General features: G+C 42.6%; 5 protein-coding genes and 1 long non-coding RNA gene across 6 annotated transcripts; 3 read left to right on the forward strand and 3 right to left on the reverse strand.

Annotated features, from left to right (window-relative positions):
* Positions 1–206: 206 nt before the first annotated feature.
* On the forward strand, positions 207–2,223 carry LOC106865488 (cyclin-P1-1). Its single transcript, XM_014895602.2, has 2 exons — positions 207–896; positions 1,575–2,223. Exons 1-2 carry the CDS (start codon positions 523–525, stop codon positions 1,969–1,971), a joined length of 771 nt encoding a protein of 256 aa, XP_014751088.1. The 5' UTR covers positions 207–522; the 3' UTR covers positions 1,972–2,223.
* Positions 2,224–2,890: 667 nt separating this feature from the next.
* On the forward strand, positions 2,891–5,974 carry LOC100832607 (peroxisome biogenesis protein 22). Its single transcript, XM_014896088.2, has 9 exons — positions 2,891–3,267; positions 4,124–4,354; positions 4,445–4,492; positions 4,593–4,649; positions 4,727–4,828; positions 5,046–5,111; positions 5,206–5,307; positions 5,382–5,512; positions 5,710–5,974. The coding sequence occupies exons 1-8, from the start codon at positions 3,121–3,123 to the stop codon at positions 5,493–5,495; spliced, it is 867 nt and encodes a 288-aa protein (XP_014751574.1). The 5' UTR covers positions 2,891–3,120; the 3' UTR covers positions 5,496–5,512; positions 5,710–5,974.
* Positions 5,975–6,633: 659 nt separating this feature from the next.
* LOC100832918 (histone-lysine N-methyltransferase ATXR2) lies at positions 6,634–11,167 on the reverse strand. Its single transcript, XM_003580559.4, has 15 exons — positions 10,985–11,167; positions 10,251–10,326; positions 10,065–10,150; positions 9,654–9,958; positions 9,276–9,388; positions 9,093–9,124; positions 8,569–8,699; positions 8,209–8,296; positions 7,925–7,973; positions 7,787–7,841; positions 7,612–7,681; positions 7,429–7,498; positions 7,241–7,317; positions 7,098–7,154; positions 6,634–7,008 (listed from the first exon to the last, which is right to left on the reverse strand). The coding sequence occupies exons 1-15, from the start codon at positions 11,081–11,083 to the stop codon at positions 6,895–6,897; spliced, it is 1,422 nt and encodes a 473-aa protein (XP_003580607.1). The 5' UTR covers positions 11,084–11,167; the 3' UTR covers positions 6,634–6,894.
* Positions 11,168–17,095: 5,928 nt separating this feature from the next.
* On the forward strand, positions 17,096–18,326 carry LOC112269348. Its single transcript, XR_002961153.1, has 2 exons — positions 17,096–17,167; positions 17,256–18,326. It is a non-coding gene; the product is annotated as an uncharacterized LOC112269348 (long non-coding RNA).
* Positions 18,250–24,700, reverse strand: LOC100833230 (helicase-like transcription factor CHR28). Its single transcript, XM_003580560.4, has 12 exons — positions 24,540–24,700; positions 23,344–23,921; positions 23,035–23,247; positions 22,742–22,920; positions 22,579–22,650; positions 22,409–22,483; positions 21,356–22,322; positions 20,723–20,853; positions 20,108–20,332; positions 19,401–19,901; positions 19,086–19,295; positions 18,250–18,629 (listed from the first exon to the last, which is right to left on the reverse strand). The coding sequence occupies exons 2-12, from the start codon at positions 23,687–23,689 to the stop codon at positions 18,525–18,527; spliced, it is 3,024 nt and encodes a 1,007-aa protein (XP_003580608.1). The 5' UTR covers positions 23,690–23,921; positions 24,540–24,700; the 3' UTR covers positions 18,250–18,524.
* Positions 24,701–26,564: 1,864 nt separating this feature from the next.
* Positions 26,565–27,020, reverse strand: LOC104581435 (mitochondrial import inner membrane translocase subunit TIM17-2-like). Its single transcript, XM_010228987.1, has one exon. The coding sequence runs from the start codon at positions 27,018–27,020 to the stop codon at positions 26,565–26,567; it is 456 nt and encodes a 151-aa protein (XP_010227289.1).
* Positions 27,021–27,102: the final 82 nt, after the last annotated feature.

The following is a 27,102-nucleotide window of genomic DNA, read 5'->3' on the forward strand; positions in this document are numbered from 1 at the left end:
GTATGGGGTAGCCCAATCCCGCTCGAGCCGCCGACCCAACCCAACCCAACCTGCGCCTTCCCGTAAGGGAAAGAAGCAAGAAATTTTCTCTCCCTGTCAGAATCCAAACAGGCAAGCTCTCCCTCTCCTCCTGGCGCCCCCCATCCATTAAACCCATTATCCATCTCGCCGTAAGACATGCCTGATAAAGGAAACGGGAGACTTTTCCACTCTCCCAAATTCCAATCGAAACGAGAAGGAACGAAAGGTCTCCGCGGGATCCTTATCCACCCCACCGTCGGCGGCAGACCCAGCCAGAAAGCTCCACCAGTCAGTCGCGTCGCATCCGACCGCCCACGGCCACGGCTCCCAACCGCTGGCTTCCCATCCCCCACCATCCATTCTCTCACAGCCAAACCCCAATCCACAAACAAAACAGCGCCCAGCCAAAGCCAAACCCCACAGCCGCGCGCCCCCGTTCATTCATTGAAGCTTCTTTGCAGCGCCCGAGGAAGACGACGATCGAGCTCCGGAGCTCCGGCCATGGACACGGAGACTCCTCCTCCGCCTCCGCCTCCGCCGCCGCCGGAGCTGGGGATGGTTGCACGCGCCGTGCAGAGGCTGGTGGCGCGGAACGACGCGGCGGCGGCGGAGGGAGATCATAGGCCGTTCGGGATTATCAACGGGATGGCGGCGTTCGAGGCGGCGGGGAGGAAAGGGGCGGCGCGGATCGGGGTGGGGGAGTACCTGGAGCGGGTGCACCGGTACGCGGGGCTGGAGGCGGAGTGCTACGTGGCGGCGTACGCGTACCTCGACATGGCGGCGCACCGGAGGCCCGCCGCCGCCGTCGCCTCCAGGAACGTCCACCGCCTGCTCCTCGCTTGCCTCCTCCTCGCATCCAAGGTCCTCGACGACTTGTAAGTACTACTCCGTATGTATATTGTATAATTGTATCTTGGATATATTTTGCATGCATGCTATGCTATGCTCGGAGCTCTCGAAGAATTCTATACGCAGTACGTATACAGTATTATCTGTCATAATGCATTACTGTTAAGAACAGTGTCAAAAGCGTGATTATCACCACTGCACGGTTCATGAGTTGAGCGCTTGTGCACTAACTGTTGTTGTATACTCCGTGCGAACAGTCTACCGACTGTAGTAAGATAATGTCGTACGGTCGAAGGTTAGAGGGAGGAGTGGAAACAAATTAACCGTGGCCGGCCACATGTTAGCTTTGGAGAGAAACCATGGGCCACAATTAATCGGCCGAGAAACAGAAAATGGAAAATACAGTATATATATAGTCCCTTAATTTTGTATGGCCATGCATGGCACTATCGAGTTTTCGCACGGGGAAAGGGAAATTAAGGCGTGCACTGTTTCCTTTGTCGACCTCAATCAATTAATCCTTCTGATCTCTACATCATCTTGATCAGTTTTGACTATATCATGTCGTCAAACTAAAATTCAGCTGATGTATATGACCGACGACACAATGATTTCTCATTTTTATTTTCGCATCACATGCATGCATGCATATGATTCCATATTTCGATGCATGTGTAATAATCGATCAGACTGCCGCATTGCAGCCACCACAACAACGCCTTCTTCGCGCGTGTGGGCGGCGTAAGCAACGCGGAGATGAACAAGCTGGAGCTGGAGCTCCTCACCGTGCTCGACTTCAGGGTCATGCTCAGCCGCCGCCTCTACGACCTCTACCGCGACCACCTCCACAAACTCGACGCTCAGACGACGCCGGCAGACCACGTCAAGGCCAAGCAGCAGCAGCAGCAGCAGCAGCAGCCGGAGGAGCTGCGCTCGCCGGACGCCGACGAAGGGGACGGCGAGGTCGACGACGACACTCACGATGTTCGACACCGGAAGAAGCTGCCAAACGGCGGCGTACTGCACGACTGGAGCGAGCTCATGGCGAACGGTGCCGGTAAGGTGCGCGCGCCGCCGGTGCGGTACTCCTTCCCCGGCTAGGCTTCATCAGACGACACCATCCATATCGACATGCAAATTAACTGCGTGCGTGAAATCGATGTACTGATTTACTTGCTGCATGTGCATGTGTAGAGATGAAGTGCATGCATCAAGAATGCAGGCTGTAAAACTAAACTTCGATCAGGCGAAGGCATGATGGTAAATGATCATCATCTCAAGCCAGGTTTTATTGATCTCCGAGCCAGCCAATTAACAGAGCATGGGCAAAGTGTACGCTCGTCTTTTAGACTAGATTTTGCCCGTAAAAATCATGTTGATCTAATCATAATGCTTACTTTCTTTGTAAAGAGAGTTTAACGAAAGAGCCCGGGCAACTGCGTGGGGTAACCGGGCCGTGGCTCCGCCCCTAATATAACGACATGTACTTAATTTGTAGTCATACGTGGGGTCTTGTTTAGACATGATTATTGTATAACAAGTTTAACATTTGGTGATAAGTTTAGAGACTTGAGGTAGCTCTCAACTTAATAGTCATACAATGTGTACATAGAACAGGCTCTTGTAACTCTTTATTTCACGAGGAAAAATCTTAAAATTTATACTAACTTAGTAGAAAGTACCAAATTACTTTTCTTTATGACAGTGATCAAAACTAACAACACCAAAACCTCTGACCTCTCCCTTCGTGACAAAGTGGTCCGAAATTCGAAAAGAGAGCATTGGAATCAAATACTTTCTCTGTCCCATATCAAGTGACTTTCTATTGCACGTATATATAGACACTTTTTATTTTTAGACATAAATATCTTCATATTTAGGCAATTTTGAGTTAGTTAATATGGGACGGAGGGAGTAACAAACAGTCCCACCATCATCAGAATCACTAGGAACGTTTATCGAAATACTCATACTCTCAAGCCCTTAGATGCAAAACGAGCGCCCAGCAGCCAACCAGGCTACCAGTCCCACCAACGTGCCATCAAAAACAAGGCGAAGCAGCCGCCGCTTCTCTCTCCTCTTCCTCCCCCTGGTCCTTCCGACAATCTCACAGCCCACACCTAGCCTGCGCACGGCGCACCCCGTACAACTCCCCAAATTGCACTTCCGCCCTGCCCCCAACCCTCGCCGCGTCGTGCGCCGCCCTAGGGTTCGTGGCCCCTTTCCCCTCCCCGTCTTTCGTCAGCGGCGATGGCGTCGGCGGCTTCGTCCCCGGCGGCGGCGGCATCGGCGCGGGCTGGGGGCGGGAAGGACGACGAGCTGGCCGATCTGGTGCGGCGCCTCGTGGACGCCCTCGCCCGCTACTCCGATCGCCTCCCCTTCGACCTCGATCGCCAGGTTCCCGCCCGGATCTGTGGCCCTCGGCCCCGTTGTATTGATCTGTCGGCACCTACGCTAAGGGGGACTTTTCTATGCGGCCCGAGTGTGAAAGTGGCTCCTTGTTTTGGGGTGGGAAATGCTAGGATTTTAGGCTGGGTGTTTCTACTGTGCTAGCTTCTACTGGGTAGATTGCGAATAAGCACCGATTCGGTAAATGCGTTGCAAGCTCCGAGCCTGTATAAGGTGAAAGTCTAGGTGGGGATTTGCAGGTGTCCTCTGTTCTCTGCAAAGTATGTCTCCTTTTTTGGGGGGTTAATGGTGATCGGATTTGGTGAAAGATCAGGGCATTGTTGTGGTCCTAGTAGTTTTTATGTGTGTCTTGGCTGAAAGAATCGGTTACTACTACATAGGATTTTCGGTTAGCGAAGGCGACGGGAACTTTTGAAGGATATTATGTGATCTCAAGAGATAATATACCTCTGTGGCCAGATAAGAACTAGTTAGTGATGCAGTGTTTTTTTTTTGGCCTAGAGTTTAATATAAATATTTAGGTCGGTTTCTGAATGGCAAATATTCTATAGTCAATAGAATGTGGTGTTCATTGACTACAAAATAATGTGCGTAAACATGAGTAAGCACTCTATGCAAGGTAGTAAGGCCTGCGGGATCTATGAGCAATGGTACAATATGTCAAAGTGTGTGGTGCCAGCACTGGACGTATCTGGCATGGTGTGCTTACTTTGTTAGGACAAAAGGATGCAGCAAGTTTTGTGGGTTCTGAAGCGCAAAGTCCTAGACTCTCCATGTTTTGATATGTTATTTTGAATCATTATTACAAGAATTATTGAAGTACTTCCTTTGTTTCCTCCTTTAGAAACTTCGCTCACTTACCACACTTGCTGCAATCGCCATCACACTTGTTTTTGCCTGGAAACTGTTGAGAGCTCCTCAAGAGCAACCTCGGAGGCCACGAAGACGGGTTGCTCCATCATCTAGCAACACCAGCAGTAGATCAAGACCAGGGGCTTTGGCCTCAACAGATGCTTGCTCATCGGCAGATTCAAGAGCACATGAAGCAATCAACCAGCTTTTCCAGCCAGTAAATGTATTGATTCCTTTCTTTATTGAATACCAAAATGATGTTTATGTTTATAGAACTCAAATTTGGACTGATCTTTGCTCATTTCTTCTCCAGCTGACTCTTGAGCAGCTTGTCAGGCATAAATTGAGCGAAGGACGAAGGGTACTACGCAAACTACTGTTTTTTTTTACCGTTGTCATAAAATCTTAGGCAGCCTCTTGGGCCAGTGCATTTTTCACTTATATGAGAATAACTACTCTAGGTCACCTGCCGATTACTTGGTGTGATTTTGGAGGAAACGACTCCAGAGGAGCTCCAGGTGGGCAGAAATGCTTCTGCAAAATTTTGTATTGACTTTATTGACCAGTAACTTCATTGAGTTATATCTTTCTGCAGAGTCATGCCACAGTGAGGTCTTCTGTTTTGGAGGTTCTTCTAGAAATTGCAAAATTCTGTGATGTCTATCTGATGGAGTGCATTCTCGATGATGAAAGTGAGGCAAGTCTAGGAAGACCTACTTTATATTCTGTGCCAGTGTACTAACATTATCATGACATGACATGCGTACTTCATGATAAAACAATAAGCAGTTTCCATTTCATAGTGGCTCATTGTCTTAGAGTTTGCCTGAAACAAATAAGGCTACACACTACCTAGTTTATACTTTGGAGCAGACTGGTTACAACTTGTTCCCTTGCACACTATCGTGATGCAGGAAAAGGTGTTGTCTGCCCTGAGTGAAGCTGGGCTATTTACTAGCGGTGGTTTCGTAAAAGACAAGGTAGGCTTCAGAATAAAACCATGTGGCGATAAATCATCATTGTTTTTGTAATGCCAATAGATGTTAGGAATGTAACTTTTCTTGAAATTTATAGGTTCTCTTCTGTAGTACGGAAAATGGCCGTACCTCTTTTGTTCGGCAACTCGAACCTGATTGGCACATTGACTCAAGCCCTGAAATTGTTCACCAATTATCTGTAAGTCACAACTGCATCAATGTAGTATTACCATTTCCTAGAAACAGGATTTGATTTGCTATTTTCTGTTGCAGAGGTTTATCAAATATCAGCTACACATTTCACCACAACAAACAGAAAGACTAGCGCCCAATGTTTTCAGCTCTACAAGCTTGGAACAGTTCTTTGGAGGCCTTGATCAGAGATGATACAATGAGCCAATGAGGTAGTGCAGGAACAACTACATATGTTGTATTGTTGTGTTTTCTACGGAACTAATAGACGCCCCATGTCCATGTGGCCATATGTTATTTTTGTATTACCAGCATAACTTATGCACAGATCCAGACAACCGGAAGACTGACAATATAGGCTTACGATTCTATCTGAAACGCCTAATGTTTGGATTGTGTATACCTGCAGGTCAGACTACAGCAAGCCTTGGCATTGCGAGAACACCTGAGGAACACCATTGTTCATTTTTTTCCTTGAATGATGTAATTCGTTTTCCTTGTACTATGTGTAATAGTCTTGTGGTATGTACTAAACTGATTCTACGATGCCCCCATAAGCTATGAAAAGAGGTAGCACCTGTAGCATAAACCATGTATCAACTTGTCCCTGTATAACCAAAATACTTACAATTGTCAACCTAGTATTTATTTCTGCAAATTGTTTATCCAAGTCACCGGCTTCTCATTACATGAGCTACCTGTCATGTATATTTCTTTTTAAAGGATTCCTACTTTCATTCTCAAACCATAGAGCAAGAATGGCCATACAGATCTCCATATTACAAAAGGGCAACAAAAAATAAAGATTACAAAGCATGCCCTGATATCTTTGTGTTGCCAAACGGAATGTTAACTATTCAGCACTTGGGGATGGAACCTGCAGGTGATGAACACCAATCTACCAGGGAGAATCCAGATCCAAACCTTGGAAGGCCATGGCAGGTAGCTACCTCCCGTCGCCCAGGGCCGAAGAGTAGAGGCAAACCGTCTGGCCAAATCCAGGTCTACTGATCTGAGACAGAGGGTGAAGCCTTGCAGGACCTCACCCGGGCAAAACTGGTACTGAAGAAACCAATCGGAGATGGCCAGGGATCGGTGGCATGCTCAAGCCACGGCATGGCGGCAACCTCACGAAGGGCCTCAGTCTTCCTGTTCCGGTTATGTGCACTGTAATATATGTAAACCAAATACTCTCTCCGATCCTAAATTCTTTACTCAAATTTGCCCAAATATGGATGTATCTATTCTTAAAAAACGTCTAGATACACGTAATATTTCGACAACAATTTAGGATCGCAGGGAGTAAATAGCTATTCTGAGTTGAACAATGCAATGCCATTTCTGTAACTTCTCAACATAAAACAAAGCAAAAACCAGCACCCATTCCAATTCCAGTATGTCTCCATCGCAATCCAACATTTTGGAGCTGTTAAAATCTCCAATGACATGAGCTACAAAGGTTAATATACAATGACAGGCAGTCTCGACAGAGTATAATCCAACATCTAGTCAAATCAGGATATCATCATATAAACTACAAGCAGGATGCACTCTCATTACGGCAAAAATTTGGAGCAATTCCAGTCTGTCTCGTTCAGTTCAGCTTTTCTTCTTGGCACTTCAAGCACGCACATGTGAATCCATAGTCTGCAAGCAGTGCCTGTCGCTCTACGTATGGAAGATCTTCATCAATGTAGGAGATTGTAATCTACACAATTCAGACGAACATTAGCAGGTAGCAGAATAATTTTACCAGAGTTTTCCTCATAAGAAAGATATTACATCGAAACGACTTACCTCATCATCCTTGCTGATGGGCTCCAGAGCAATTATCACTCCATGGCCGTCATTATCCTGAGGGCATGAGCAATTATCAGCATTGCCGACTGGCAGCTTGGTAAGAAAGTGGACCAATTAGCTGGAAGAAAGATATAGATCACCTCGTCTCTTTTAAATGCTTTAGCATTTGGACAGCATGAATGGTTCATACAGCTTTGCAGAGGAAAAAACGCTGTCCCTGCCAACAGAAATTTCACATGGAAAATAATGTCTGTACTGTTGGAAAAAATAATATAAAAATGCACATAGCAGTACTCTGAATGACTTGATATGAAGAAGCTGCACATACCCTCACAAGGAATTGAACAGTCATCACCTAAAGCATCTAGAAATGGCATTGTTGCTTTCTCAGCTTCCTCCTGGGGTACAATGCATTTCATATTAAGAAAGCCATGATGTATGTGTGAGAGAGTTAAATCGTTACATGAAAGAAATTAAGACAACCATCGAATAAGCCAATAAGGTAACAGACCTTCTCATTGTCAGGAAGCTCATCAATATACATGAAATAGTCTTCAACTGGCGATGCAACAACCAAATCACTGGAATGAAAAAAGGTGGGCGTATGTTCATTACTCAAGTGAGAGAAAAATTACATAGCATATACATTCATCAAACGGGCAATATGGAAAAAAGGATTTACTTACAGATTGTTCAGCTCAAACATGCCAACGATATGGCCATACACCTCAAGAGAGAACACTAGACCCAAGTCAAGTAAAATTGCATGACAAGAACTTGGCATGAAAGTATGAAACAAGTCTTGTAACTGCTAAGAAGGATACATGGTGCACACTCGGCATCATAGATCGCATCCTTGAGAAGCTGCAGTGACTGCAAAGTTCATAAGACATGATCAACGCACCGTCAACTAAGATAAGATGGAAGTGAGTAAAATGGTGCATCTTTTGATTCAAAAAAAGCTGTCCCATTTTTACATGTCATCATTGTATGTGTTTCAAGTAATATGTTACTGAAGAAATCCATTGACTCGTACCAGAGCACAATACCATAAATAGCATATGAATCGGTGGTGTCATACAAGTGAAAGATCTGACAACAAAGTTACCGTAAATGCTAGATCCATCAACTCCTGCCTAAATGAATCTTCATCGCAAGAATCAACATCCTCAGTCCAAGCAACACAATCCCACCATCTGCAATCACAAGATATTTTTGCACAAATGGGGTGGTTGTTTTAAGCAACATTGATTCAGTAGCACAGAAGGATAGCAAAAGCTACGTGGAACTCAAAAATATAATATCTGCAGACACAAAACAAGGGAGAAGAAAAGACGCATCCAAACCATAGGTATCTAACCTTAAAAAACGCGCTCACCACTAGTTGCACAGTTAGACAAAACTGCTGATTAGTACCATATTCAACTGATCATCAGGGGAGTAGTTACTTTGAAGTTCATGCATTTACCTCTTTTTGAAGCCCATGGAAAGTGGTTTCCAGGCTTCCATAAGCAAAGAAAAGTTTGATTCATCTAGTTTGTTTTGAAATTCATGTTGCCTTTTGAGTTTCTTGTACCTCAATATGGTGAAAGTGATAGCCTGGCATATAAAAAGTATGAATTCATGCATGAGAATCAGGTAACCTAAGACGAGTTGCAGTTAGTAGACATAAGGGAAGCGCATTTATTATTTTGTCTGTTCCATTTGGTACTACTGATATAACTAGTCACTTTATTGTCCGGTAAGGTTCTAGAGATCAGTAAATTGCAGCTTGAAGATTTTCAGACAAACACTAATGGCATCAATATCAGTTCAAATTTGATGCCAAAAACTTTTATATTTGTGGATGACACTAATAACAAACGCTAGTTAGATCCTAGTAACAAACATATCGCTTGGAGAATTTTAGAAAATGAGATATTAAATGAATATTTGTGTTACATTTTGGTGCTGTGTTTATTAAAAAATATTGAAGATATTTCTATCATATACCTTGGCAGCAACCAAGAAAATATCATTGGTATCTGAAAACAAAGAGCGGGTTATATCAGATAACAGCTTGACAACTTCAATCGCAACCATAATAGATCACGAATGAATTGATATAGCATATATGTAATGAATGATGAATATACCAATATGATGATACAGATTCAAGGCATGCTGCTAGCTTACCATTAGCATGCTCTACGAATTTGTGAAGAGCAGATCTTCGGGATGGTTCGGTGTTGGAGCCAGCACAGAGCAAAGAATGGTATGTTTCCCAATCAGAATCTGCACAAGATTGGCTACACAGAAATTAACAAGTTAATGTTTTCTCAAGATAACAAGTTACTCCATGAACAATAAAAAAGGTTATATGGTCTATAGATGCAAGTTTTCCATGAGGCAATTAGGTTTGAATTTTAACGTGATCAGGATCACTAGAACTTATGATGGAAAATGGTATCAAACATTTTTTATAGCAAAAAAAAATTATGCCTCGATAAATATTCCAAATATCTCAGTATGAAGTAAGAAAGGTGAAATTGGAAAGTTACTATGGATTCTAACCTGCAGTAGTGTTCTTCCTCACATCCACGACAAGCAACAACTTTTGGTAAAGTGAAAAGGTCTGAGAAAGGTAGTGAATGATCACCATTTATAAGTGATTCTAAGACCTCTTGTGGCAAAGTATTACTCTTTCCCTTTGTTACACCAGAACAACCAGTGCTCGATCCCACATCACTTCCATGACAGTGTCTCTCAGTAGTGCAGCTAATGCTTGAACCAATGCTTTGCAAATACAGTCTACGTCCAATCTGGAACTCTATTGAACCAATGAAGCGGAAGCAATAACTACACACAGCACAGTCAATCTGCAACAGAACATATAAAGTGGATATGATACTTCAAGTAGGAACAGCTTGCATAAAAAATGGAGAAAAAACTAGCAAATTGAATCAATTTTAATAGCAGTCGCACCTTGTTAAGGCTGTGTTGTGCACCAACTAACATTTGGTCCTTCAGAATTACGTCCCCTTCAGCGAAATCCTTGCTTGCACAAATACCTGCAAGAAACCAGTTGGCTCAAATGGGCTTTTAACTCGCGCCGAATTTGGCACAAGCATCCCGTGTTTGCAGAATTGCCAGTGCATAAGGTAGCAGCACCTTTCCCATGCTCGCTGTTGTAGTTCACTCTTATAGCATCGTGTTTCTTGGATTGTATGAGTTCATCATAGTATTTCTGGAAAGTGAAAACAAAGGTAGCGTAGTTATGCTGTGAAATGTGACCCACAAATCCTCAGCGATACTTTATCCAAGTGACGAGGACAGAGCAAAAACATACAAAAATCCAGCCCTAAAAACTTAGAGTAAAATTTAATCCTCCAACTCTATAGGCCTCGATGACTAACCGGGCTCTAGCTGCAAAACGGCAAGAAAAGCAAAATATTGTTTCCTTTCTGTCATAACCTCAGCATTTCACTAAACTAAGTTCATTACACATACTAACTAAACTACTGGAATGATACAAACAAGCACCTTGGATCTTAAATTTGGACCTCAGTGAAGAAAATACTTCAATCCAATGGTTAATATTGCAAAATAATTAAGAACCACGCAATTTGCCTCCCTCATCTCTCTTCGGAAGGTAGCAGGAGCCAGCAGAGACGCCTCCCCCCATCTCACACGGCTAAAAATCCTTCCATTGCCACAGTTCTAGTAAGATTTTGGAGAAAACTAAACCACAGATAGTCAAATACCACCCCTCCCATCATAATATCATTTTATCTTAGCTAAATCCAAGTCTTCACACCAAACAAGCAAATTGGGCGAGCCAACCAAGTACAATTAACAAATCCTCGAGCAGCCGGACTCACTAGACCAAGAAGAGGGAGAAGTACCTTGGCGGATTGGAGAGGCGGGGTAGCTAGGAGCTGAGCGATCTCGGGGGCGAACTCCCTGTCCATGTCGCACGGACTGGCTCTGCTGCTCCGACCCATGCCGCCGGTGTGAGTTGGCGCTTGCTGCGGCTGATTGTGCCGCCGCTGCCTCCTCCGGGGTTTTGGGGTTTTGATCCAAGCCTCTGGCCTCGGAAGCTGATGTTTGATAGGTTTCGAGTGCAGCATATACGCTTTCCGGGTAAGAAAACGTAAACGAACAGTCCGGGTTCTCGTTACGTACACGGAGAGTGATATTTCCGTATTTCGGTCCAACTCAGACAGCCGGTATACGATTACGATCAATTGTACGTATTGGTACGATCAGTGGTATCTTTGCAAGTTGTGGAATGTAATTCTACTTACAGTTAAGCTTAGTATTGATTATTCAGCAATGCGGTTCAGTGACCTTAATTAGGTTTGTGGCTGCAAACGGATGTTGGCAAACCGATGGAGCTGTGGACATGCGAGGAATGTTTTTGTGGTATCTTTGTTATGTTTTGAATATCAATGGAATATTGGAGGATTTTAGTACTTCCTCCGTTTAACAAAAGATGTCTAAAATTTTTCAAAATTTGGATGTATCTACACATGACTTAGTGTATAGATGCATTCAAATTTGATCAAAGTTGAGACATTCTTTGTTGAACGGAGGGAGTATTAAGGATTTATCTTTTCATACAACTCATTTGATCTGTAGAATTTAAAACCATATAAATTTTGATATGGAGTAGTTTTTATGCAATTTGATTTAAAGCAAAAAAAAATTGAGGCCCTACCTCATGGGAAATTCCAGTTTGTTTATATGATATTCCTCCATTTCACAAAGGTTGGTGTATTTTGTTTCGTTAAGAAAAGATTTTGACCGATGAAAACTCTATTGATATGTGTTTTTCATACGTGAAATTTATATCAATGGATTCGTCTTTAAAAGTTCTTGCTAATGATTATGGTTTCATATCATATAACGTTCACATTGATAGGGTAATTCTTAATCAAAAGTTTTTCTTACCAAACAAAATACGCCAACCTTAGTGAAAAGGATGGCGTATATGATAACTATAGCTATCACATAATCCTTCAAGTAAGTTTCTATATTTTCCATGTGATGCAATCAAACAACTACCGATACACATTTTTGTGTTTTGCATTCCTGTAGGATTCAACAGGATATGACACATAATCCATGTTTTTATATTTCTATGATTATCCTACGAATAAAAGTGACCCTTACTAAGAATGTTTCTAGAGTAAAGGAACCATGACCCACTTTGTCTACAAAGAAGCTCCGCCTCTACCACCAACGGTGACATAACACGACAACACAAACGGCCCAAACTCGACATATGCCACTAGTGAGATCCACCGATCAACATTGCCCATCATCGCCATGGTCATCAGCTACCTTGGTCGTCTCTTGAGAGCCTCCGACTTTGCCAATGAGCAAAGCCCTACTCCGGCGATGGTATGGCTGGCCTTTTGCAACATGAATTTTTACCATGGCATTCCTATCATACTCTAATTCAATTACCTGCAGAGAAAGTCTCTTGCAGAGGAATTAAACGAGGTGTTGGTAACGACACAAATCGAGTTTGCTCATCACTAAAAACTTTCTAACATTTGACAATTGAGGCCTAATTCAATACACCCCCCCTCCTCAAACTTAGAAGGTAGGACGGTCTTTTCACATTTTATTTTCTTTTTTCCTTTTGCTCTCCGGTTGTCTAATATTTTTCTTTCTCCTGCCTCCTTTCTCTCTCGCAAGGTATCTGATGACTCAAGTATTATTTCGACGATCCATACGGTGAGATTGTGCGCAATTGTGTCTACTATAACGACGCTGTTAAATTTCATCTCGATCCAACGGTAAAATCTCTGGCCAAATCGAAAACACCAAGTGCTTTCGGATTACTCGCGGCCGTGCATCACAACACAAATGGCTGCCTTGTTCGCATGTTTCCCGTTGATTCAAGCATTATTTCGACGATCCCTTCGGTGGAACTATGAGGAATTGTGTCTACTTCCACAATGTCAAATTTAGTGACGATCCAACGGTGGAAACCCCAGAAAACTTCAAAACACCGAGTGTTGTTTGAATTTCTTGCGACCCTGTGAGACAGCACAAACGTCCTACTTGTTCACATGTTTCCCGCTTTCTCAAGAAAGATTTCGCCTATCCCTTCAGTGATATTGTGTGGAATTTTGTCCACCACTACCATGTGAAATTCCGTTGCGATCCAACGGTGGAATCTTCAGAAAACTGCAAAACACCGAGTGATGTTTGGATTTCTCGCGGCCGTGCAGAACAGAACGAACATCCGACTTGTTCGCATGTTTCCCGTTGGATCAAGAAATATTTCGCTGATCCCTTCAGTGGGATTGTGCGGAATTGTGTCTACTACAATCTCGTGAATTTTCGACGCGATCCAACAGTGCAATCTCTGGCAAAATCAAAAACACCGAGTTCTGTTCGGAGCTGGGTGGAAGGGATAGAAGAAAATATTATTTAATGTCCATCATGCCCTTTTTAACGAAAGTGTAAGGAGTGATCTGGATCGTCCTTGTGTTTTCGATGGGGAGAGGGGGTGTATTGAATCAGAAGTCTTGACAATTTTGGGCACCACTTTGTTGGCAGCATACATTTGACAAGTTTGATTTGGAACAAAATTAAGACTTCTTATATTTAGAAACCGATTTAGTATTAAAACAAACACCATCATTTTATACTAATTGTATAATCAAATATATGTTTAAATTTGATGTTAGGAGCATTTATTCTGTCAGTATAGTTTGACCACTAATGATATTTTTGATTGTATATTACTTGCATATTTCTGTGACCAATCAATTCAAGATCATGCTTAGTTCACTATTTTGATTCTATAATTCAAGATGAAATTTGATATGCACTTCATAAGCATCTTGGGTAATTGATTTTAAGCATTGATTGTCCGTCACTAGAGTGAATGAAATAGTGATTTGTTACGTCTAGTGATCTATGGGTGTTAACATCCATACTGATACATGTTACTCATGACTGGTTGCAAACAAGGAACTTTGACTTGTTCGAGAACTACGAGACCCTATATATCTAGACATACAAAAGTTGGCTGGCATAAGTTAAATGATGAAGGCTAAAGTGCATTTGGCATGGAAAAAGTTGCAGTATCATGTGAAGATATGCGTCGTTGTAAGACCGATGAGCTATAGAAGACAGAATATCTATATATAGTGAATTGCAGACCAACACCAGATTGTGAGTCACTTTGCTGCGATACTTGTGTAGTCCAATGCCATTGCATATTTTGAAGTTCAATGTCATTTGATCGCAGTGCTGTAGTAACTTTTCTGTAGAAGGCCTACTCATGTAGCACTATTGTCCTACTCTTGGTGCCGCCTACGCATCTGATCTCATTAACTGAATGGCATCTGATCTCAAAACTGATGGGTTCGTTGCATGGAAAACAAAGGTTTTCCTACGAGATGTGCGGAAGAAACCCAAGAACATATCTAGTAGATGTAAGTAACGAGAGGGATAAAGAGCATCATACCCTCGTAGACCACAAAGCGTTATGATCACGGGATCGTTGTTGGCGTAGTGGAACTTTCGACGAGATCAATCTCGGTGCAGAAAACGACGGCACCTCCTTGGTATCCACACGTTCAGCTTCTCGTCGTCTCCTCCTTCTTGATCCAGCAAGCGAGGGGAAGAGGTCAATGAGATTCCAGCAGCACAACGGCGTGGTGTAGGCTATGATGGAGTTCTCCACGGGCAGGGCTTCACCGTGCGCGTGAGAGGAAGAGGTCAGGGAGAGCAGGGCATCCAAGGGGCAGCCCCTCCCCTCCTTATATAGGGGAGGAGGCCGGCGGCAAGGCATGTAAGAGAGACAATCTCATCTTTCCTTTCTTGCCTCTTAAGAAATAGAAATTTGATCACATAGGGATCAATTTTCTAATTCAGTTTTTCCCTTTCCTTTCCTAGAGGTGGCCGGCCAGGGGATCCCAGAAAGGAGTCCCGGGAGGACTCCCTCCCCACGAGCTCCCCTCCCCACGTACGGTTCTCCACCGTACGGTGGAGTTGTTCCTCCTCTTTCCCCCTAGGCCCATTAGGGGATAACTAATTACATTGCTCTAATTAATTATTATAAAGGCCCAATTAAATTCTCAGGAATATTCTGGAACATTCCAGAACCTTTTGAGAACTTCCGGAACCTTCTAGAACATTCCCGGTCCATACCGGAAAATATCCCGAACTTTTCCGAAACAGCTTTCCCATATATAATTCTTTATCTACGGACCATTCCGAAGCTCCTCGTGATGTCCTGTATCCCATCCTGGACTTCAAATCAATATTCGATATCACCATCTATTATCTCATCGTACCCTAGCGACATTAAGCGTTAAGTGTGTGACCCTACAGGTTCGAGAACATGCGGACATGACCGAGACACCTCTCTGATCAATAACCAAAAGCGGGACCTGGATGTCCATAATGGTTCCCACATATTCCACGAAGATCTCATCGGTTGAACCACGATGTCGAGGATTCAATTAATCCGGTATCCAATTCCCTTTGTCTCGCGATATATTACTTGCCTGAGATTTGATCGTCGGTATCACCATACCTAGTTCAATCTCGTTACCGGCAAGTTCTCTTTACTCGTATCGCAATATGATATTCCCGTGACTAAACACATTAGTCACATGCTTGCAAGCTCATTCGGATGTTATATTACCGAGAGGGCCCAGAGATATCTCTCCGTCACATGGAGTGACAAATCCCAGTCTTGATCCATACAACCCAACAAGAACCTTCCGAGATACCTGAAGAACACCTTTATGATCACCCAGTTACGAGATGACGGTTGATGTCCACAAAGTATTCTTCCGGTACTAGGGAGTGGCATGATCTCATGGTCTAAGGAAATGATATTTGACATAATGAAAGCATTAGCAATTTAAACTTAAGTGACACGATCAAAAGCTATGCTTAGGTTTGGGTCTGTCCATCACATCATTCTCCTAATGATATGACCTCGTTAATAAATGACAACACATGTCTATGGTTAGGAAACCTTAACCATCTTTTAATCAACGAGCTAATCTAGTAGAGGCGTATTAGGGACACGATATTTGTTTATTTATCCACACGTGTATTTTGTTTCCTGTCAATACAATTATAGCATGGATAATAAACATTTATCAAGAACAAGGAAATATGATAATAACAAATTTATTATTGCCTTTAGGGCATATTTCCAATAAAAACTGAATAGTCCAAGGGCATCCAACTACTCCCACCTCAGCGACGGTGGCAAGAAGGCTGGCGGGCAAGAAGACCACATATCCCACTCTTGGCACCGCGCCCTTGGTCCACACCACCATCGACTTAGTATGTGTTTGGTTGCCGATCGGAGCAGGGCGGAGTGGAGCCGGTCGATTTTGATGAGCGCGACGATTCACATTTTCAAGGTAAAAAATCGATTCAAAAGCTCATACCCTCTCATGATCCAAACATAAGAAAAATTGAACTGACTCCAATCCATCCAGCAACCAAACATATCCTCGGTCGCTCCGTCCACAGTTCAGCGCCAAGAACTTGTGGAGATCCTCGTACCACAAATCAGCGTCATCTAAAAATCCCTCAAACCGCGGCGAGCAACGAGCGGATAGCTCAGCCGCCTCTCCGCGGAGTATTGGCCCAGCCAGGAGCAGCGTCCAGAGCCGTGATCGAGGTTCCTGAACTTGCGTGAAATAACCGATGGATACTGCTACAGCAAAACCATGCTTGATAATCCAGCAATGACCTAACATAACTACATAAAAAGCATGTCGTGCCTATGCGTGTTACCATTAGCAGATCAGGTCAGCTTTTGCATCAAGTAAATAAACATGTATCATTCTACCAAGACATGCATTACCTCTGCGTTGAGAGCGTCTCACAGTTGTCTGCGGCCTGCGGTTGAAGAGGAGGTTGCGATTGCGGAGTATTGATGAAATCCCGCACGGCCATTCGAGGTCGTCGTCTAGTTTTGTTGCCTTCACCGAGAAGATGATTGCCGCATCAGAGCAGCCGACCCAGGCATGTGGTAATGGTGGCTCATCGGTGTAGAGCATCGGTGGTACTATAGACACTACTGCACGCAAGTATGATTAAGACTTAATTTTTTTTATCAATAGCATTAAAGATTTAGGTTAACTCACAACCTATGATTTGTCCATGATCAATCCTCAGACCAAATCGACCCCATTCCTGGTTACCGAATCAAGGAAGAAGAGGATCGCACGAATCGAATCGGAGTAATCGAGCCGACAGAAACGATGGGATTAGCCGGGATAGCAAGAGAGGAAGGATCGATCGGAGCAGGACAAGGGATGAAGGGAATGCGCGCCCTCGCCGTTCTCCTGGCGGCCTTCCACTGCCTGCGGTTCATCTCCATCTGCAACGGAGTTGGAGAAACGGACCGAGTAACCGTCCCGACGGAGTCGGAGAAGAAGCAAAGCGCTGCTAGCTAGGCGCCATGTGTTGGTGAGCCAGAACAAACGGGGCTGATCAATTCTCATGTTTACAGCCCACAGATAAGCTTAGATCCTTAAAAAACGTGCAGAAACAAATGGAAAAAGGTACGTCTTGGTTTATTAGTTGTGTCGGCAATTTGTTCCGTTTTCTTTCTCATTGATTCACTACCATGCATTGAGACGTTTGTGTCCTTTGACCAAAAATTACTGTGACTTGTGTGATACAAATCATAATCATGAACAAATACTCCCTCCGTCCCATATTAAGTGACGAAATATTACATGTATATAGACACTTTTTGGATATAGATACATTTATATTTGGACAAATTCGAGTCATTTAATATGAGACGGAGGGAGTACCTTTGGCAATGATATCAATTTTATTAAAAAATATATTAATAGACTAATACTCCTCAAAGGAAACACTTTGGCAATGATATCAATTTTATTAAAAAAAATATTAATGGACTAATACTCCTCAAAGGAAACAAAATACGTCATAATATTAGGAACGAAGGGAGTACTGGTTAAGAGCTGAATTCATGGTAAGCATATGTACTGTGACACTGGTTCAAAATAGAACTCTGTACTGGTTAGAGTTGAATTACAAGTTCCCGATAAAAAAGAATTGGCTTCAAAGAATTCAAAATTCACGAAAAATTTATAGGGCAATAGAGCATCACAGAATAGAACTCTGTTTACCCGCATTTAACTAAAGTATAAGCAAATCAGATCATCAAAGTCACAGAATTCTTGCCTAATATCATGGAGAAAAATTTCTTTTGAACATGTGCAAAACTACTATTATCGGCAGGACCATGGGCCTATAATAATTACATAAGCTAACTGACCCTATCGTGCCAACAATATCAGCATTGCAAAACTAGGCTCAAGGCCTCAAAACATGCTGAGCTGCATAAACCTGTGCAAAAAGAACTTGCATATCTACTTATCTAGTGATGCCAAGGCTTGTCGTCAGCTACTATATGTCGAAAAGATATCCAAGATCTTCTACGGTGAGCCGAGTTGCATTGCCACCAGATTTGTCATCACCAAAAGCAGATTCCACCATCTTTCTCTTTTTCGCCTGCCAAGAGAAACAAAGCACATTCTGTAAAAACAGGGAGAAAAATGGGAGGGTACATACATTCAGTCATACACAGTCACAGAAGCAGCACGAAACACACATTGATTTTATCACCAGTGCCTATACTCCATAAAACATGTATAATTCTGTAAACATACCTTCAAACAAACAGTATTTTCTCTAAATGAAAAAAGTTCTCCTGAAATTACATATCTACAAAGAACTTAGTTGACTTCTTACATATTATTATCGATCTCAAATTAATCATGAATTCGTCTTCATATAAAAGAGATGGTGACATATAAGAGATTTATTTTCCCAACAAACAAGATTAGGAAACTAACTGAAAGTGAGGGTCCATGATTCCCTTTTTATGATTACATAAACTATGAGAGGAACCAACCATTTCGCTGGAACTTCCGATACCAATTGAAAAATGAGCAGCCAAAATATTACCTGCAGAGCTAAAATGCGATCTTCCACTGAGTCTTTAACGGTAAAACGAGTAACAGTTACAGGACGGGTCTGACCAATTCTGTGTGCTCTATCAACTGCCTGATCCTCAGCATAAGGGTTCCACCAGGGATCAAGCATAATCACATGGGAAGCAGCTATCATGTTTAGACCAAGATTACCAGCCTTCAGTGACATCAGCATTACTCTTACCTGATGAATGAAAAGAGCTATCTATGATTATTTGTTGAATGGTGAAAAAGAAATAGTTTCTACATATAACAATGAAAAAGAAAGAGTAGAATGCAAGAAATCCACCTCTGGGTCGGTTTTAAACTCTTCCACTGCTGTTTCTCTATTGTTGAGAGACATCGACCCATCAAGCCTCCTGAAATTTATAAGATTGCTATCTAGTGAAAGCCCCAGCATGTCCAGCATACCAGTCCACTGGGAGAAGACTATTGCCTTAGGAGCTATCTGGCTTGAACTTGATTCGATAGTATCACTATCAGTAAGGGCATGCGTGTTGAAGATTGACTTAAGTACGTCGATGGCAGCCTGGATCTTTGAGGAGATGTAACTCCTTTCACAAATTGGGGATGGTTCATCTGCTGCTGCAGAACAACTAGTTGTTGCATATGACTCCAACTCGTCAGAGATACAGAGCCTTAATACTGGACGTGAGAAAAGTGTTTCAGCCCTTAATTTATTTTTGCACCAAGGTAAGGGGCAGACATCCTCTTCACTTAATCTCTCAAGTACACATTGATAGCAGAAAACATGATGGCATGTTGTTACAACAGCATTGTCAGCTGGTTCCTGCAAAATGAGGGGAAATTGAATTGTTCTACTCATTAAAATAGTTGAGGATGAACAAACCTTTCAGCTAAATAAAACCAATGACCATCTGTTTTGTCACAAGTGTATCTGTTGTTTAAGTTCCTTTCATTGCTTCAGCAAAGAAAATATTCCCAAGACAATGTAACAAACTTTACGTGTAGATGTTGAGTGACCACGTTGCTTACCTCACATATCAAACAAATTGGATGTCGTGCATCCAGCTTTTGGAGCAAATTTATCAATGTGTCCCTAGGAAGCTGTTTCGCCATTTCTATAGAACCTGGGTCAGTCAAATTTTCTTGATTATCCTCCTTTAGAAGAAAAGGGTGATCACAAGCCTGCCGAAGTCGCAGCAGCAATACAAGAATGTTTGCATAATTTTGTTTTATTGTCCCAGCAGCAGCAAATTTCTGTGATATGAACAGAAACATATGAGCATCACAAACATATTACACTGAAAATTCTGGACAAATGAAATTTCTGGTACAAAATAGTAAGGGCATTTCACATTGAATTCAGGACTGCTAAACCTAATATCAATTAAGTTAATGCAAGTATTTGGATTGTGTTCATAAATTTTTTTAGCAAAGGTATAAAACAATCACCCCAAGCCCAATACAAGCTAAAAACACACACCAGATCAAACGATATCTATCAGATAAGAAAGTAGGGATGACAGACAGTTTCCGGAGTACCAACAGACACTTAGACAGTATATAATCATAACATTCAAAGAGACATTCCTGAAAGCGACGAAGAAAGAGAACTGAATAAAACTAAGTTTGTAAACTTGAACCTGCCTTGAACTTTTCCCGAGAACCTTCTTCAAGAGCCAAATAGAAATATCGCTCCTCTTGTGTGAAATTTATTTTCTTCAGCTGAATTGTCTTTGTAGGTATTTTTATGATTGGTTCTCCGTCAAGTATTGTTTCTAAAGGAAACAGTTCAAGAGTACATCAATGACAGAATATCACAAACAACAAAGAACCCAGCTACAGTCATGCATACTTAAAGAGCATCTTATCTTACAAAGTAAAGACACAAAACATGATGGAACTGCCTAGAACTAAACACAAACAGTGTCTAAATAGATCAAAAGGTGAATACTGCCTAGTATGCTCAGTTTTATCATGTATTTCATGGCTGGTAGAATGGGAGAGAAATAAGCTAATAAATACATATGACAAATTGCATTTTCAATATGACAATGATAAATTTTGGTTGCCATTTATAGAATGCCCAGACAAATATGTATACATCTACAGATATAACAAAATCAGTATTACCAGTTGTCATGGCTGTGAGTAATATCATAGATTATGTCTGGAGTTAGTTCTGTTGGCAAGGGTGTGAATTTGTATGCCTTTACATCACAATATCAAAAAGGCCCAAAACTTCAGACAGATAGATGTAGTCAAAGTGTTTTATTTCACCTTTTGTGCGCCGCAGCAGAACTATCTTCAAGACAGTTTGGAGTTTCTTATATCCCTGACTTGCACCTTTAGAAATTGGGTTCTTTATCATAGAGTGAAACAATCTATATGAAGAATATGGCTCATATTTCAAAAAGCGGAAGTAACTGTACAGATCATCAATTGTATTTTGCATGGGTGTACCCGATAAGCACCATCTCCTTTTTGCTCTTAGTGCACAACAGGCTCTAGCTGATTTAGTACGGTAATTTTTTATTGTTTGAGCTTCGTCGAGCACAACTCTGAACCACCGTACCCTGGCAAGTGGTCCACCACCATCAAGGTCAGCGTTTGAATGGTTAGGTTTCTTTTTCTTGGTCATTTTTGGCCGTTTTCTTTTGTTACCAGCAACAAATTCTGGACATATCCCATATATTTCATTGTTCTTTTGCTCCATATCATCATCATTGTCTTGTTTGGGCACTTCCTGGCCTACAATGGTATATGTGGTGACGACAACATCGTACTTTGTCAACTCAGTTGGATCTCTAGTCCTTGAACCTCCATGATAAACCAAAACGGATAATTCAGAACTTTCAGTAACCTTAGCGGAGATCTCACTAGCCCACTGCTTAAGAATGCTAGCTGGGCACACCACCAGTGTTCCTGCAGATGGTCTGGTAGTAGACTTCGAGTTTGATGCAGAGGATGGTAGACTCAGTCTAGTCTTCTTGGGCTCAACTTTAACAGTACTAACCATTGTATTAACAGCAGTCCCTGGCCGACTAGCGCTGAGCTCAAGACTGATAGCAGGCCTCTCCGAGGGTTCACCCTTCAGTTCTTTCTTGTCCAATACTATCACTGTATCATCCTCATCAAGGTCTAATGACACAGATTGTTTACTGTTGGAATCAGAAGACATGAAGTTAGACTGCTGGACCCTCTCCTTTTGTATAAGGGCTATGGTTGATATTGTCTTCCCAAGTCCCTGCATCACAGAAAAATATGGTTGTAAGAAAGAAAAATGATAAAATAATTAACAGCTAATGAAATAAGCTAAGAAAGGAAAATAACCTGATCATCTGCCAAAATTCCACCTGGACAATGTGAACTATTCTCCTTGGAAAGCATCCAAGATAATGCTATTTTCTTTCGAACATAAAAGAAGAACAAAGAAGTGAGCAGGATATCTCAGGTAAAGAACACCAATTACAATGACTGAGATTTTGGAATATAAAATTTACCTGGTGTTTAAGGAGTGATATTGACATAACACCTTCAGGCAGATCTTCTTCCCTTCTTTCCTGACTGATATGCTGCATTGAAATAATGTGCTTAAAATAGTAAAATCTATAATATTTAGAATCAGATCAAAGTCATCAGGCAAATCAACCAAACATTATATACCTTTAGGGCTTCATGATATATAGCTCTCTCATCACCACCAAAAAGCTTGTTTTCTAGGTTTGGATGGCTTTGCGTGTCGGGGTCATAAAGAAGTTCAGCATCATTAACTGAATTCCAAGACGGCATTGATGGACGAAAAATCCTCTGTGAACGTGGGCCTTCATATGCATAGACATCATCTGATAGTTTCGAACAGTGATCAATACTTATTAGCCACAGTTCACACCAGTATGAATCTTTTTGCTTAATTACTCCTAACCAAATATATCAAGGATAAGGTACATATTACACACCATTATCGCTATCAGTTTCGACCTTCTGGCTGCGGTTAACAGCTAGTTTCCAATGTGCTGACATTGTAGAGGAAGAGATCCCAGTTCCATTAGCAGCACTTCTCCCAAGACAATTAGAGTTTGCAGTAAGGTCCTCCTTGATCCCATTGTAACTTAAACTTAAATGATTGGTTGGAAATGATTGAGGCGGAACCGTAGACATATAGACAACATCTGCCAAATTTGAACAGGGTAAAACATTAATCTTGCACAAGTGAGCATTTCAATCATTGCTAATTGTCAGAGTTAATCAAGGATAACTTTACTCACCATCATCATTTTCAGTCAAAACCTTCTGGCTGTTACTATCTGGGGAATCATGCAGCATTACAGAAGAACTTATGAGAGGATATATCCTGCGTGCTGAAACAGCCTGAGCAGTATGACAAACACTTCCAGGGCTCCTATAAGAGGTTGAAGCCTCGGTGCTATCTAACCAATCATCATCATCCAAAGTGATTGGCTGTGCTGCGTTATTCTGGCCAAATGGCGTGTTGAACAAAACAATAGACTTTACAGCACCGTCACTGGGGTCATCAGAGCCAAGATTTTCTTTTCCATCTAAGCACAAAGGAGTGCTATCTTCACTATCTGAAGACAAGTCAATAACCTCCATGTTGCTGGCGAACTTGTGACTAGAGTCTGTATTGACTCATGCAATATGTTAAATGGTAGAAGCAATACAAAAGGATCAAAGTAACAATGATAAATACGGCTGTATACTATCTTGTCCAACAGCCAGGGCGGTCTCGTTAATAGCAGGGTCTAACTCGGAAGTCAGAATAAATAATGCACGCGTCAAGCATTTCTCAGCACTAATTACAGCAGATTCTCACTTGGAATCCAGCCTGCAGAGAAGCTAAGCACATGTGAGGATTGGAAATAACTCCTAAACAATAAAACAAACTTTCTGCAACAAGAACAATGTTTTCGTAAACACCTAGGCAAGGTAAACAATGTGCAAGAAACTGAAGGATAAAATTCTCCAGCTAGACGGTGATTGAACTAGCAACAACCGCTGCTTTTCAACAACAAAAAAAGAACACTGAGACCTTAACTAGTTACAGCATCATTCACAGGCAAAAGGTTAAAAAGAAAAGGATCTATCATGAGTTCATGACAGGAACAGGACGTTGTCATGCCATCACACAAGCATCACCCTGAACTATGCCGCAACCAGCTAATTACGGAATGCATGACCCCAGCCGAGCCCATGATCACCCAGAACTCGACCCCAGCTGCCCAAACAACCAACTCGAAAAAGACCCGTATAACCTGAATCCGCTAAAATCCCACAGCCGTTCCACCGCAAAACGACTCCGGCACCGCATAAATTTGCGCACCAATTCCAACCCCTGTACCCAAACGAACACCGCGCGATAGCATTCGGTTCGAATCGAAGAACCGACCAAAGGAAGCAACGGGGGGGAGGGGAGGGTGGAGAGCCGGGTTGAGCGGCAGGTTACCTCGCTCGAATCGGCGAGGCCGCGCGGCCGGGGGCGCCGCCGTGGATGGATTGTCGGAGTCGAGCAACGGGCGAATCGGCGAAACCTGTGTGGATCAATTGAATCGTGGTGTGGTGCGGGGGGGATTTTAGGGGGAGACCGGTTCGTGACGGCGAGCGCGTGGGTGAAATTGGCGACTTATTCAGCCGTTGCTGGCTAAGTGTAACCCTTGTATGACTGCTTGGTGGGGCCGAACTGAGGTGGCCCGCGTGTCGGTGGGACTTCGTGGAGCGGGAAAGGAGAGGAGAAGTTACGATGGGTTTGGGAGATTTTTTTTTTTGACGAAACAACCTTCAGAGCGGGTTATCTATTGCCGAATTCAACCGCGGAAGAAGTGGCCCGGTTTATAAGGAAAACTGGGCCGAAAACCGAACAGAGAGAAAACACATAAAAAACACACTAGAGCTTGGAGGTAGGGTTTAAAAGATCCAGAAAGAAATTAGAAAATACAACCTAAAGAACATCATCTGAGGTTTGGGAGATTTGGATTTCGGGGAACGAGGATCGCGGTTCTTGCGACGAAAGTAACTAACCTCAAAATTTGAGATAATTGAGATATGTAAAATGCAAGGTGCTTACGAAAATAAACCAACCACCTTTTCAACCACCAATGCTTATTTGTATAGAGAGGTGTCAAGTTAGACATATACTTAGAGCATCTTCAATGCAAGGTGCTTAGAGACGTGCTTGCACAAAAAAATTCGGATTTTGTCTAAGCACCGGTGCTTGTGTTTTATAGGACAGGTGCTTAATTAGGCACCTCTAGTATAGAAATAAGCAATGGTGCTTGAGAATAAACCGGTTTAATTTTGTTGCACTACGGTAAGCACGTTGCATTAAAATCTCCACATCATATATTGCATCCACACTAGTAATTCCTTTTGTTTGTTCCTTCTACGATCCAACATTTTAACTCCTAAGGCTTTTCAAATTCACCTTCACGTTGTATCTATTACAATCTATTACAATATATTAAATTGGAATCGGTGGTGATGGGTGGGCGTCGTTGGTCGGTGTTGGTCGGTCAACTTCATTAAAATTACAATCAATATGTCACTGTCCCTTATTTTCTTTCCCTCCCGCCTTATTCACGATTTCAGTAGTAGAAATTCTATGGTTTAGATTTACCGAAAGTTATCGTACGGTCCAAATTTGTCACAACATAATACGAACAGTCCTAAAATAAATCAATCTCCTTAGCATGAAATCCAAAATTCTTCGTATCCATCTCAATATGAAAATCAATCCGAACTCAAACAAAAAATCTCGGTATCAATCTCAGTATGGAAATCAATCCAATCGAAAAATCAATGTCCAGACTTCGCCTCCACCGGCTCGTGCTTGATACACTTTCCGTTGTTCCGTAGCATCGCACGGGTTCTTTTGCTAGTATAAATATATCACCAATCATTGATATTTTCGTGATATGTATGTCGATCTTTCTAAAAATTTCGAATACTCATATTCCTGAAGCTTCTCTTTTCGGTTTGTTATCAATTTTCATGTAATCAATATTACTCTTACTGTTTTGTTGCGGATGGTAAACCCGTTTAGCCATGTGATATTCATATTTATTTTGCATTTGATCGTATTATTATCATTTGTCCCTAACATCATGTCTAGATGTGCAAACATAATTTTCCGCGGCAACGTGAAAAAATCGCCTAGAATCTTTTATGCGTAATCCTTGTTTTTTTTCGAGGCAAACACAGATCCGTGGGTCCTCACATATAGGGCGCACATATGGAGGCTACGCGCATGTGTGAGCTGAATATGAGCTAAGTTTGGAAAAGGAACAACATGTGTCAACATGAATGAAAGGAGGGTTATGCTGGCTGCTCATGTGTCGGGCGCGCCTATAGCATCATTGACGACGCAATCTCAGCAAACAAACTAAAAACGCTAAAATTGCGACGCAGGTAACCCCTGACGTGACACAAAAACTTGAAGAGCCGACGCAATAATCACAAATATGGCACCCCAAATCTAACTGAATGAAGAGATAATCGGATCTAACTGATTAAATTTCATCGCCCAGAAATTTCTCATAGCGTGAGCCATGAGTTTCCAGCAAGCCGAACAAGCTTTCAGGCCGTAGAGGGTTTTCTCCGCGACAGCGGCGAGCGTCGCGCCCTTGAGCGCGGCCCGGAAGCGCGCCGCCACAGGCGACCACGCGTTCCACGGGCCATCGGCGCCGCAGGCGTGATCCATGGCGATCTCGATGGCCCACATGGCGCCCCACCAGCCCGCCCAGCGAGCCACGCGGGGCGTGTTGGCGACGACGGCCCTTGCGCCCCCCGCGAGGCGGCGGCCCTTGGGGGATCTGCCGACGCCCTTGAGGAAGTAGAAGACTGTGCCTCCGACGGCCACGACGGTCAGGATCCCGCCGACTTCCTGTAACGTCAATGGATGGCCGCGGCTCGTGTCCAAGTCCAACTCCATCGGTCGCTCGCTGCGGATTGCTGCTTGGGTTGTTTCTTTCTTTTTTCCCAAGTAAAGAAGCTTGATTTATCTAGCCGCGGCT

Source organism: Brachypodium distachyon, chromosome 5, assembly GCF_000005505.3.
Source record: "Brachypodium distachyon strain Bd21 chromosome 5, Brachypodium_distachyon_v3.0, whole genome shotgun sequence".
Taxonomy (NCBI): domain Eukaryota; kingdom Viridiplantae; phylum Streptophyta; class Magnoliopsida; order Poales; family Poaceae; genus Brachypodium; species Brachypodium distachyon.

Bases quoted from the DNA above. Each gene is read 5' to 3' on its own strand.
- LOC106865488 (XM_014895602.2), top strand. From the start codon at position 523: ATGGACACGGAGACTCCTCCTCCGCCTCCGCCTCCGCCGCCGCCGGAG. The intron at 897-1,574 runs GTAAGTACTACT...GCCGCATTGCAG, and splicing joins TCCAAGGTCCTCGACGACTT to CCACCACAACAACGCCTTCT.
- LOC100832607 (XM_014896088.2), top strand. From the start codon at position 3,121: ATGGCGTCGGCGGCTTCGTCCCCGGCGGCGGCGGCATCGGCGCGGGCT. The intron at 4,493-4,592 runs GTACTACGCAAA...TAACTACTCTAG, and splicing joins AATTGAGCGAAGGACGAAGG to GTCACCTGCCGATTACTTGG. The intron at 5,308-5,381 runs GTAAGTCACAAC...TTTCTGTTGCAG, and splicing joins AAATTGTTCACCAATTATCT to AGGTTTATCAAATATCAGCT.
- LOC100832918 (XM_003580559.4), bottom strand. From the start codon at position 11,083: ATGGGTCGGAGCAGCAGAGCCAGTCCGTGCGACATGGACAGGGAGTTC. The intron at 9,125-9,275 runs GTAAGCTAGCAG...CTTTGTTTTCAG, and splicing joins ATTCGTAGAGCATGCTAATG to ATACCAATGATATTTTCTTG. The intron at 7,009-7,097 runs GTAAGTCGTTTC...TGAATTGTGTAG, and splicing joins CCATCAGCAAGGATGATGAG to ATTACAATCTCCTACATTGA.
- LOC100833230 (XM_003580560.4), bottom strand. From the start codon at position 23,689: ATGGAGGTTATTGACTTGTCTTCAGATAGTGAAGATAGCACTCCTTTG. The intron at 23,248-23,343 runs GTGAGTAAAGTT...CAAATTTGGCAG, and splicing joins TTTGACTGAAAATGATGATG to ATGTTGTCTATATGTCTACG. The intron at 18,630-19,085 runs GTAATATTTTGG...TTCTCTTGGCAG, and splicing joins ATCGCATTTTAGCTCTGCAG to GCGAAAAAGAGAAAGATGGT.
- LOC104581435 (XM_010228987.1), bottom strand. From the start codon at position 27,020: ATGGAGTTGGACTTGGACACGAGCCGCGGCCATCCATTGACGTTACAG.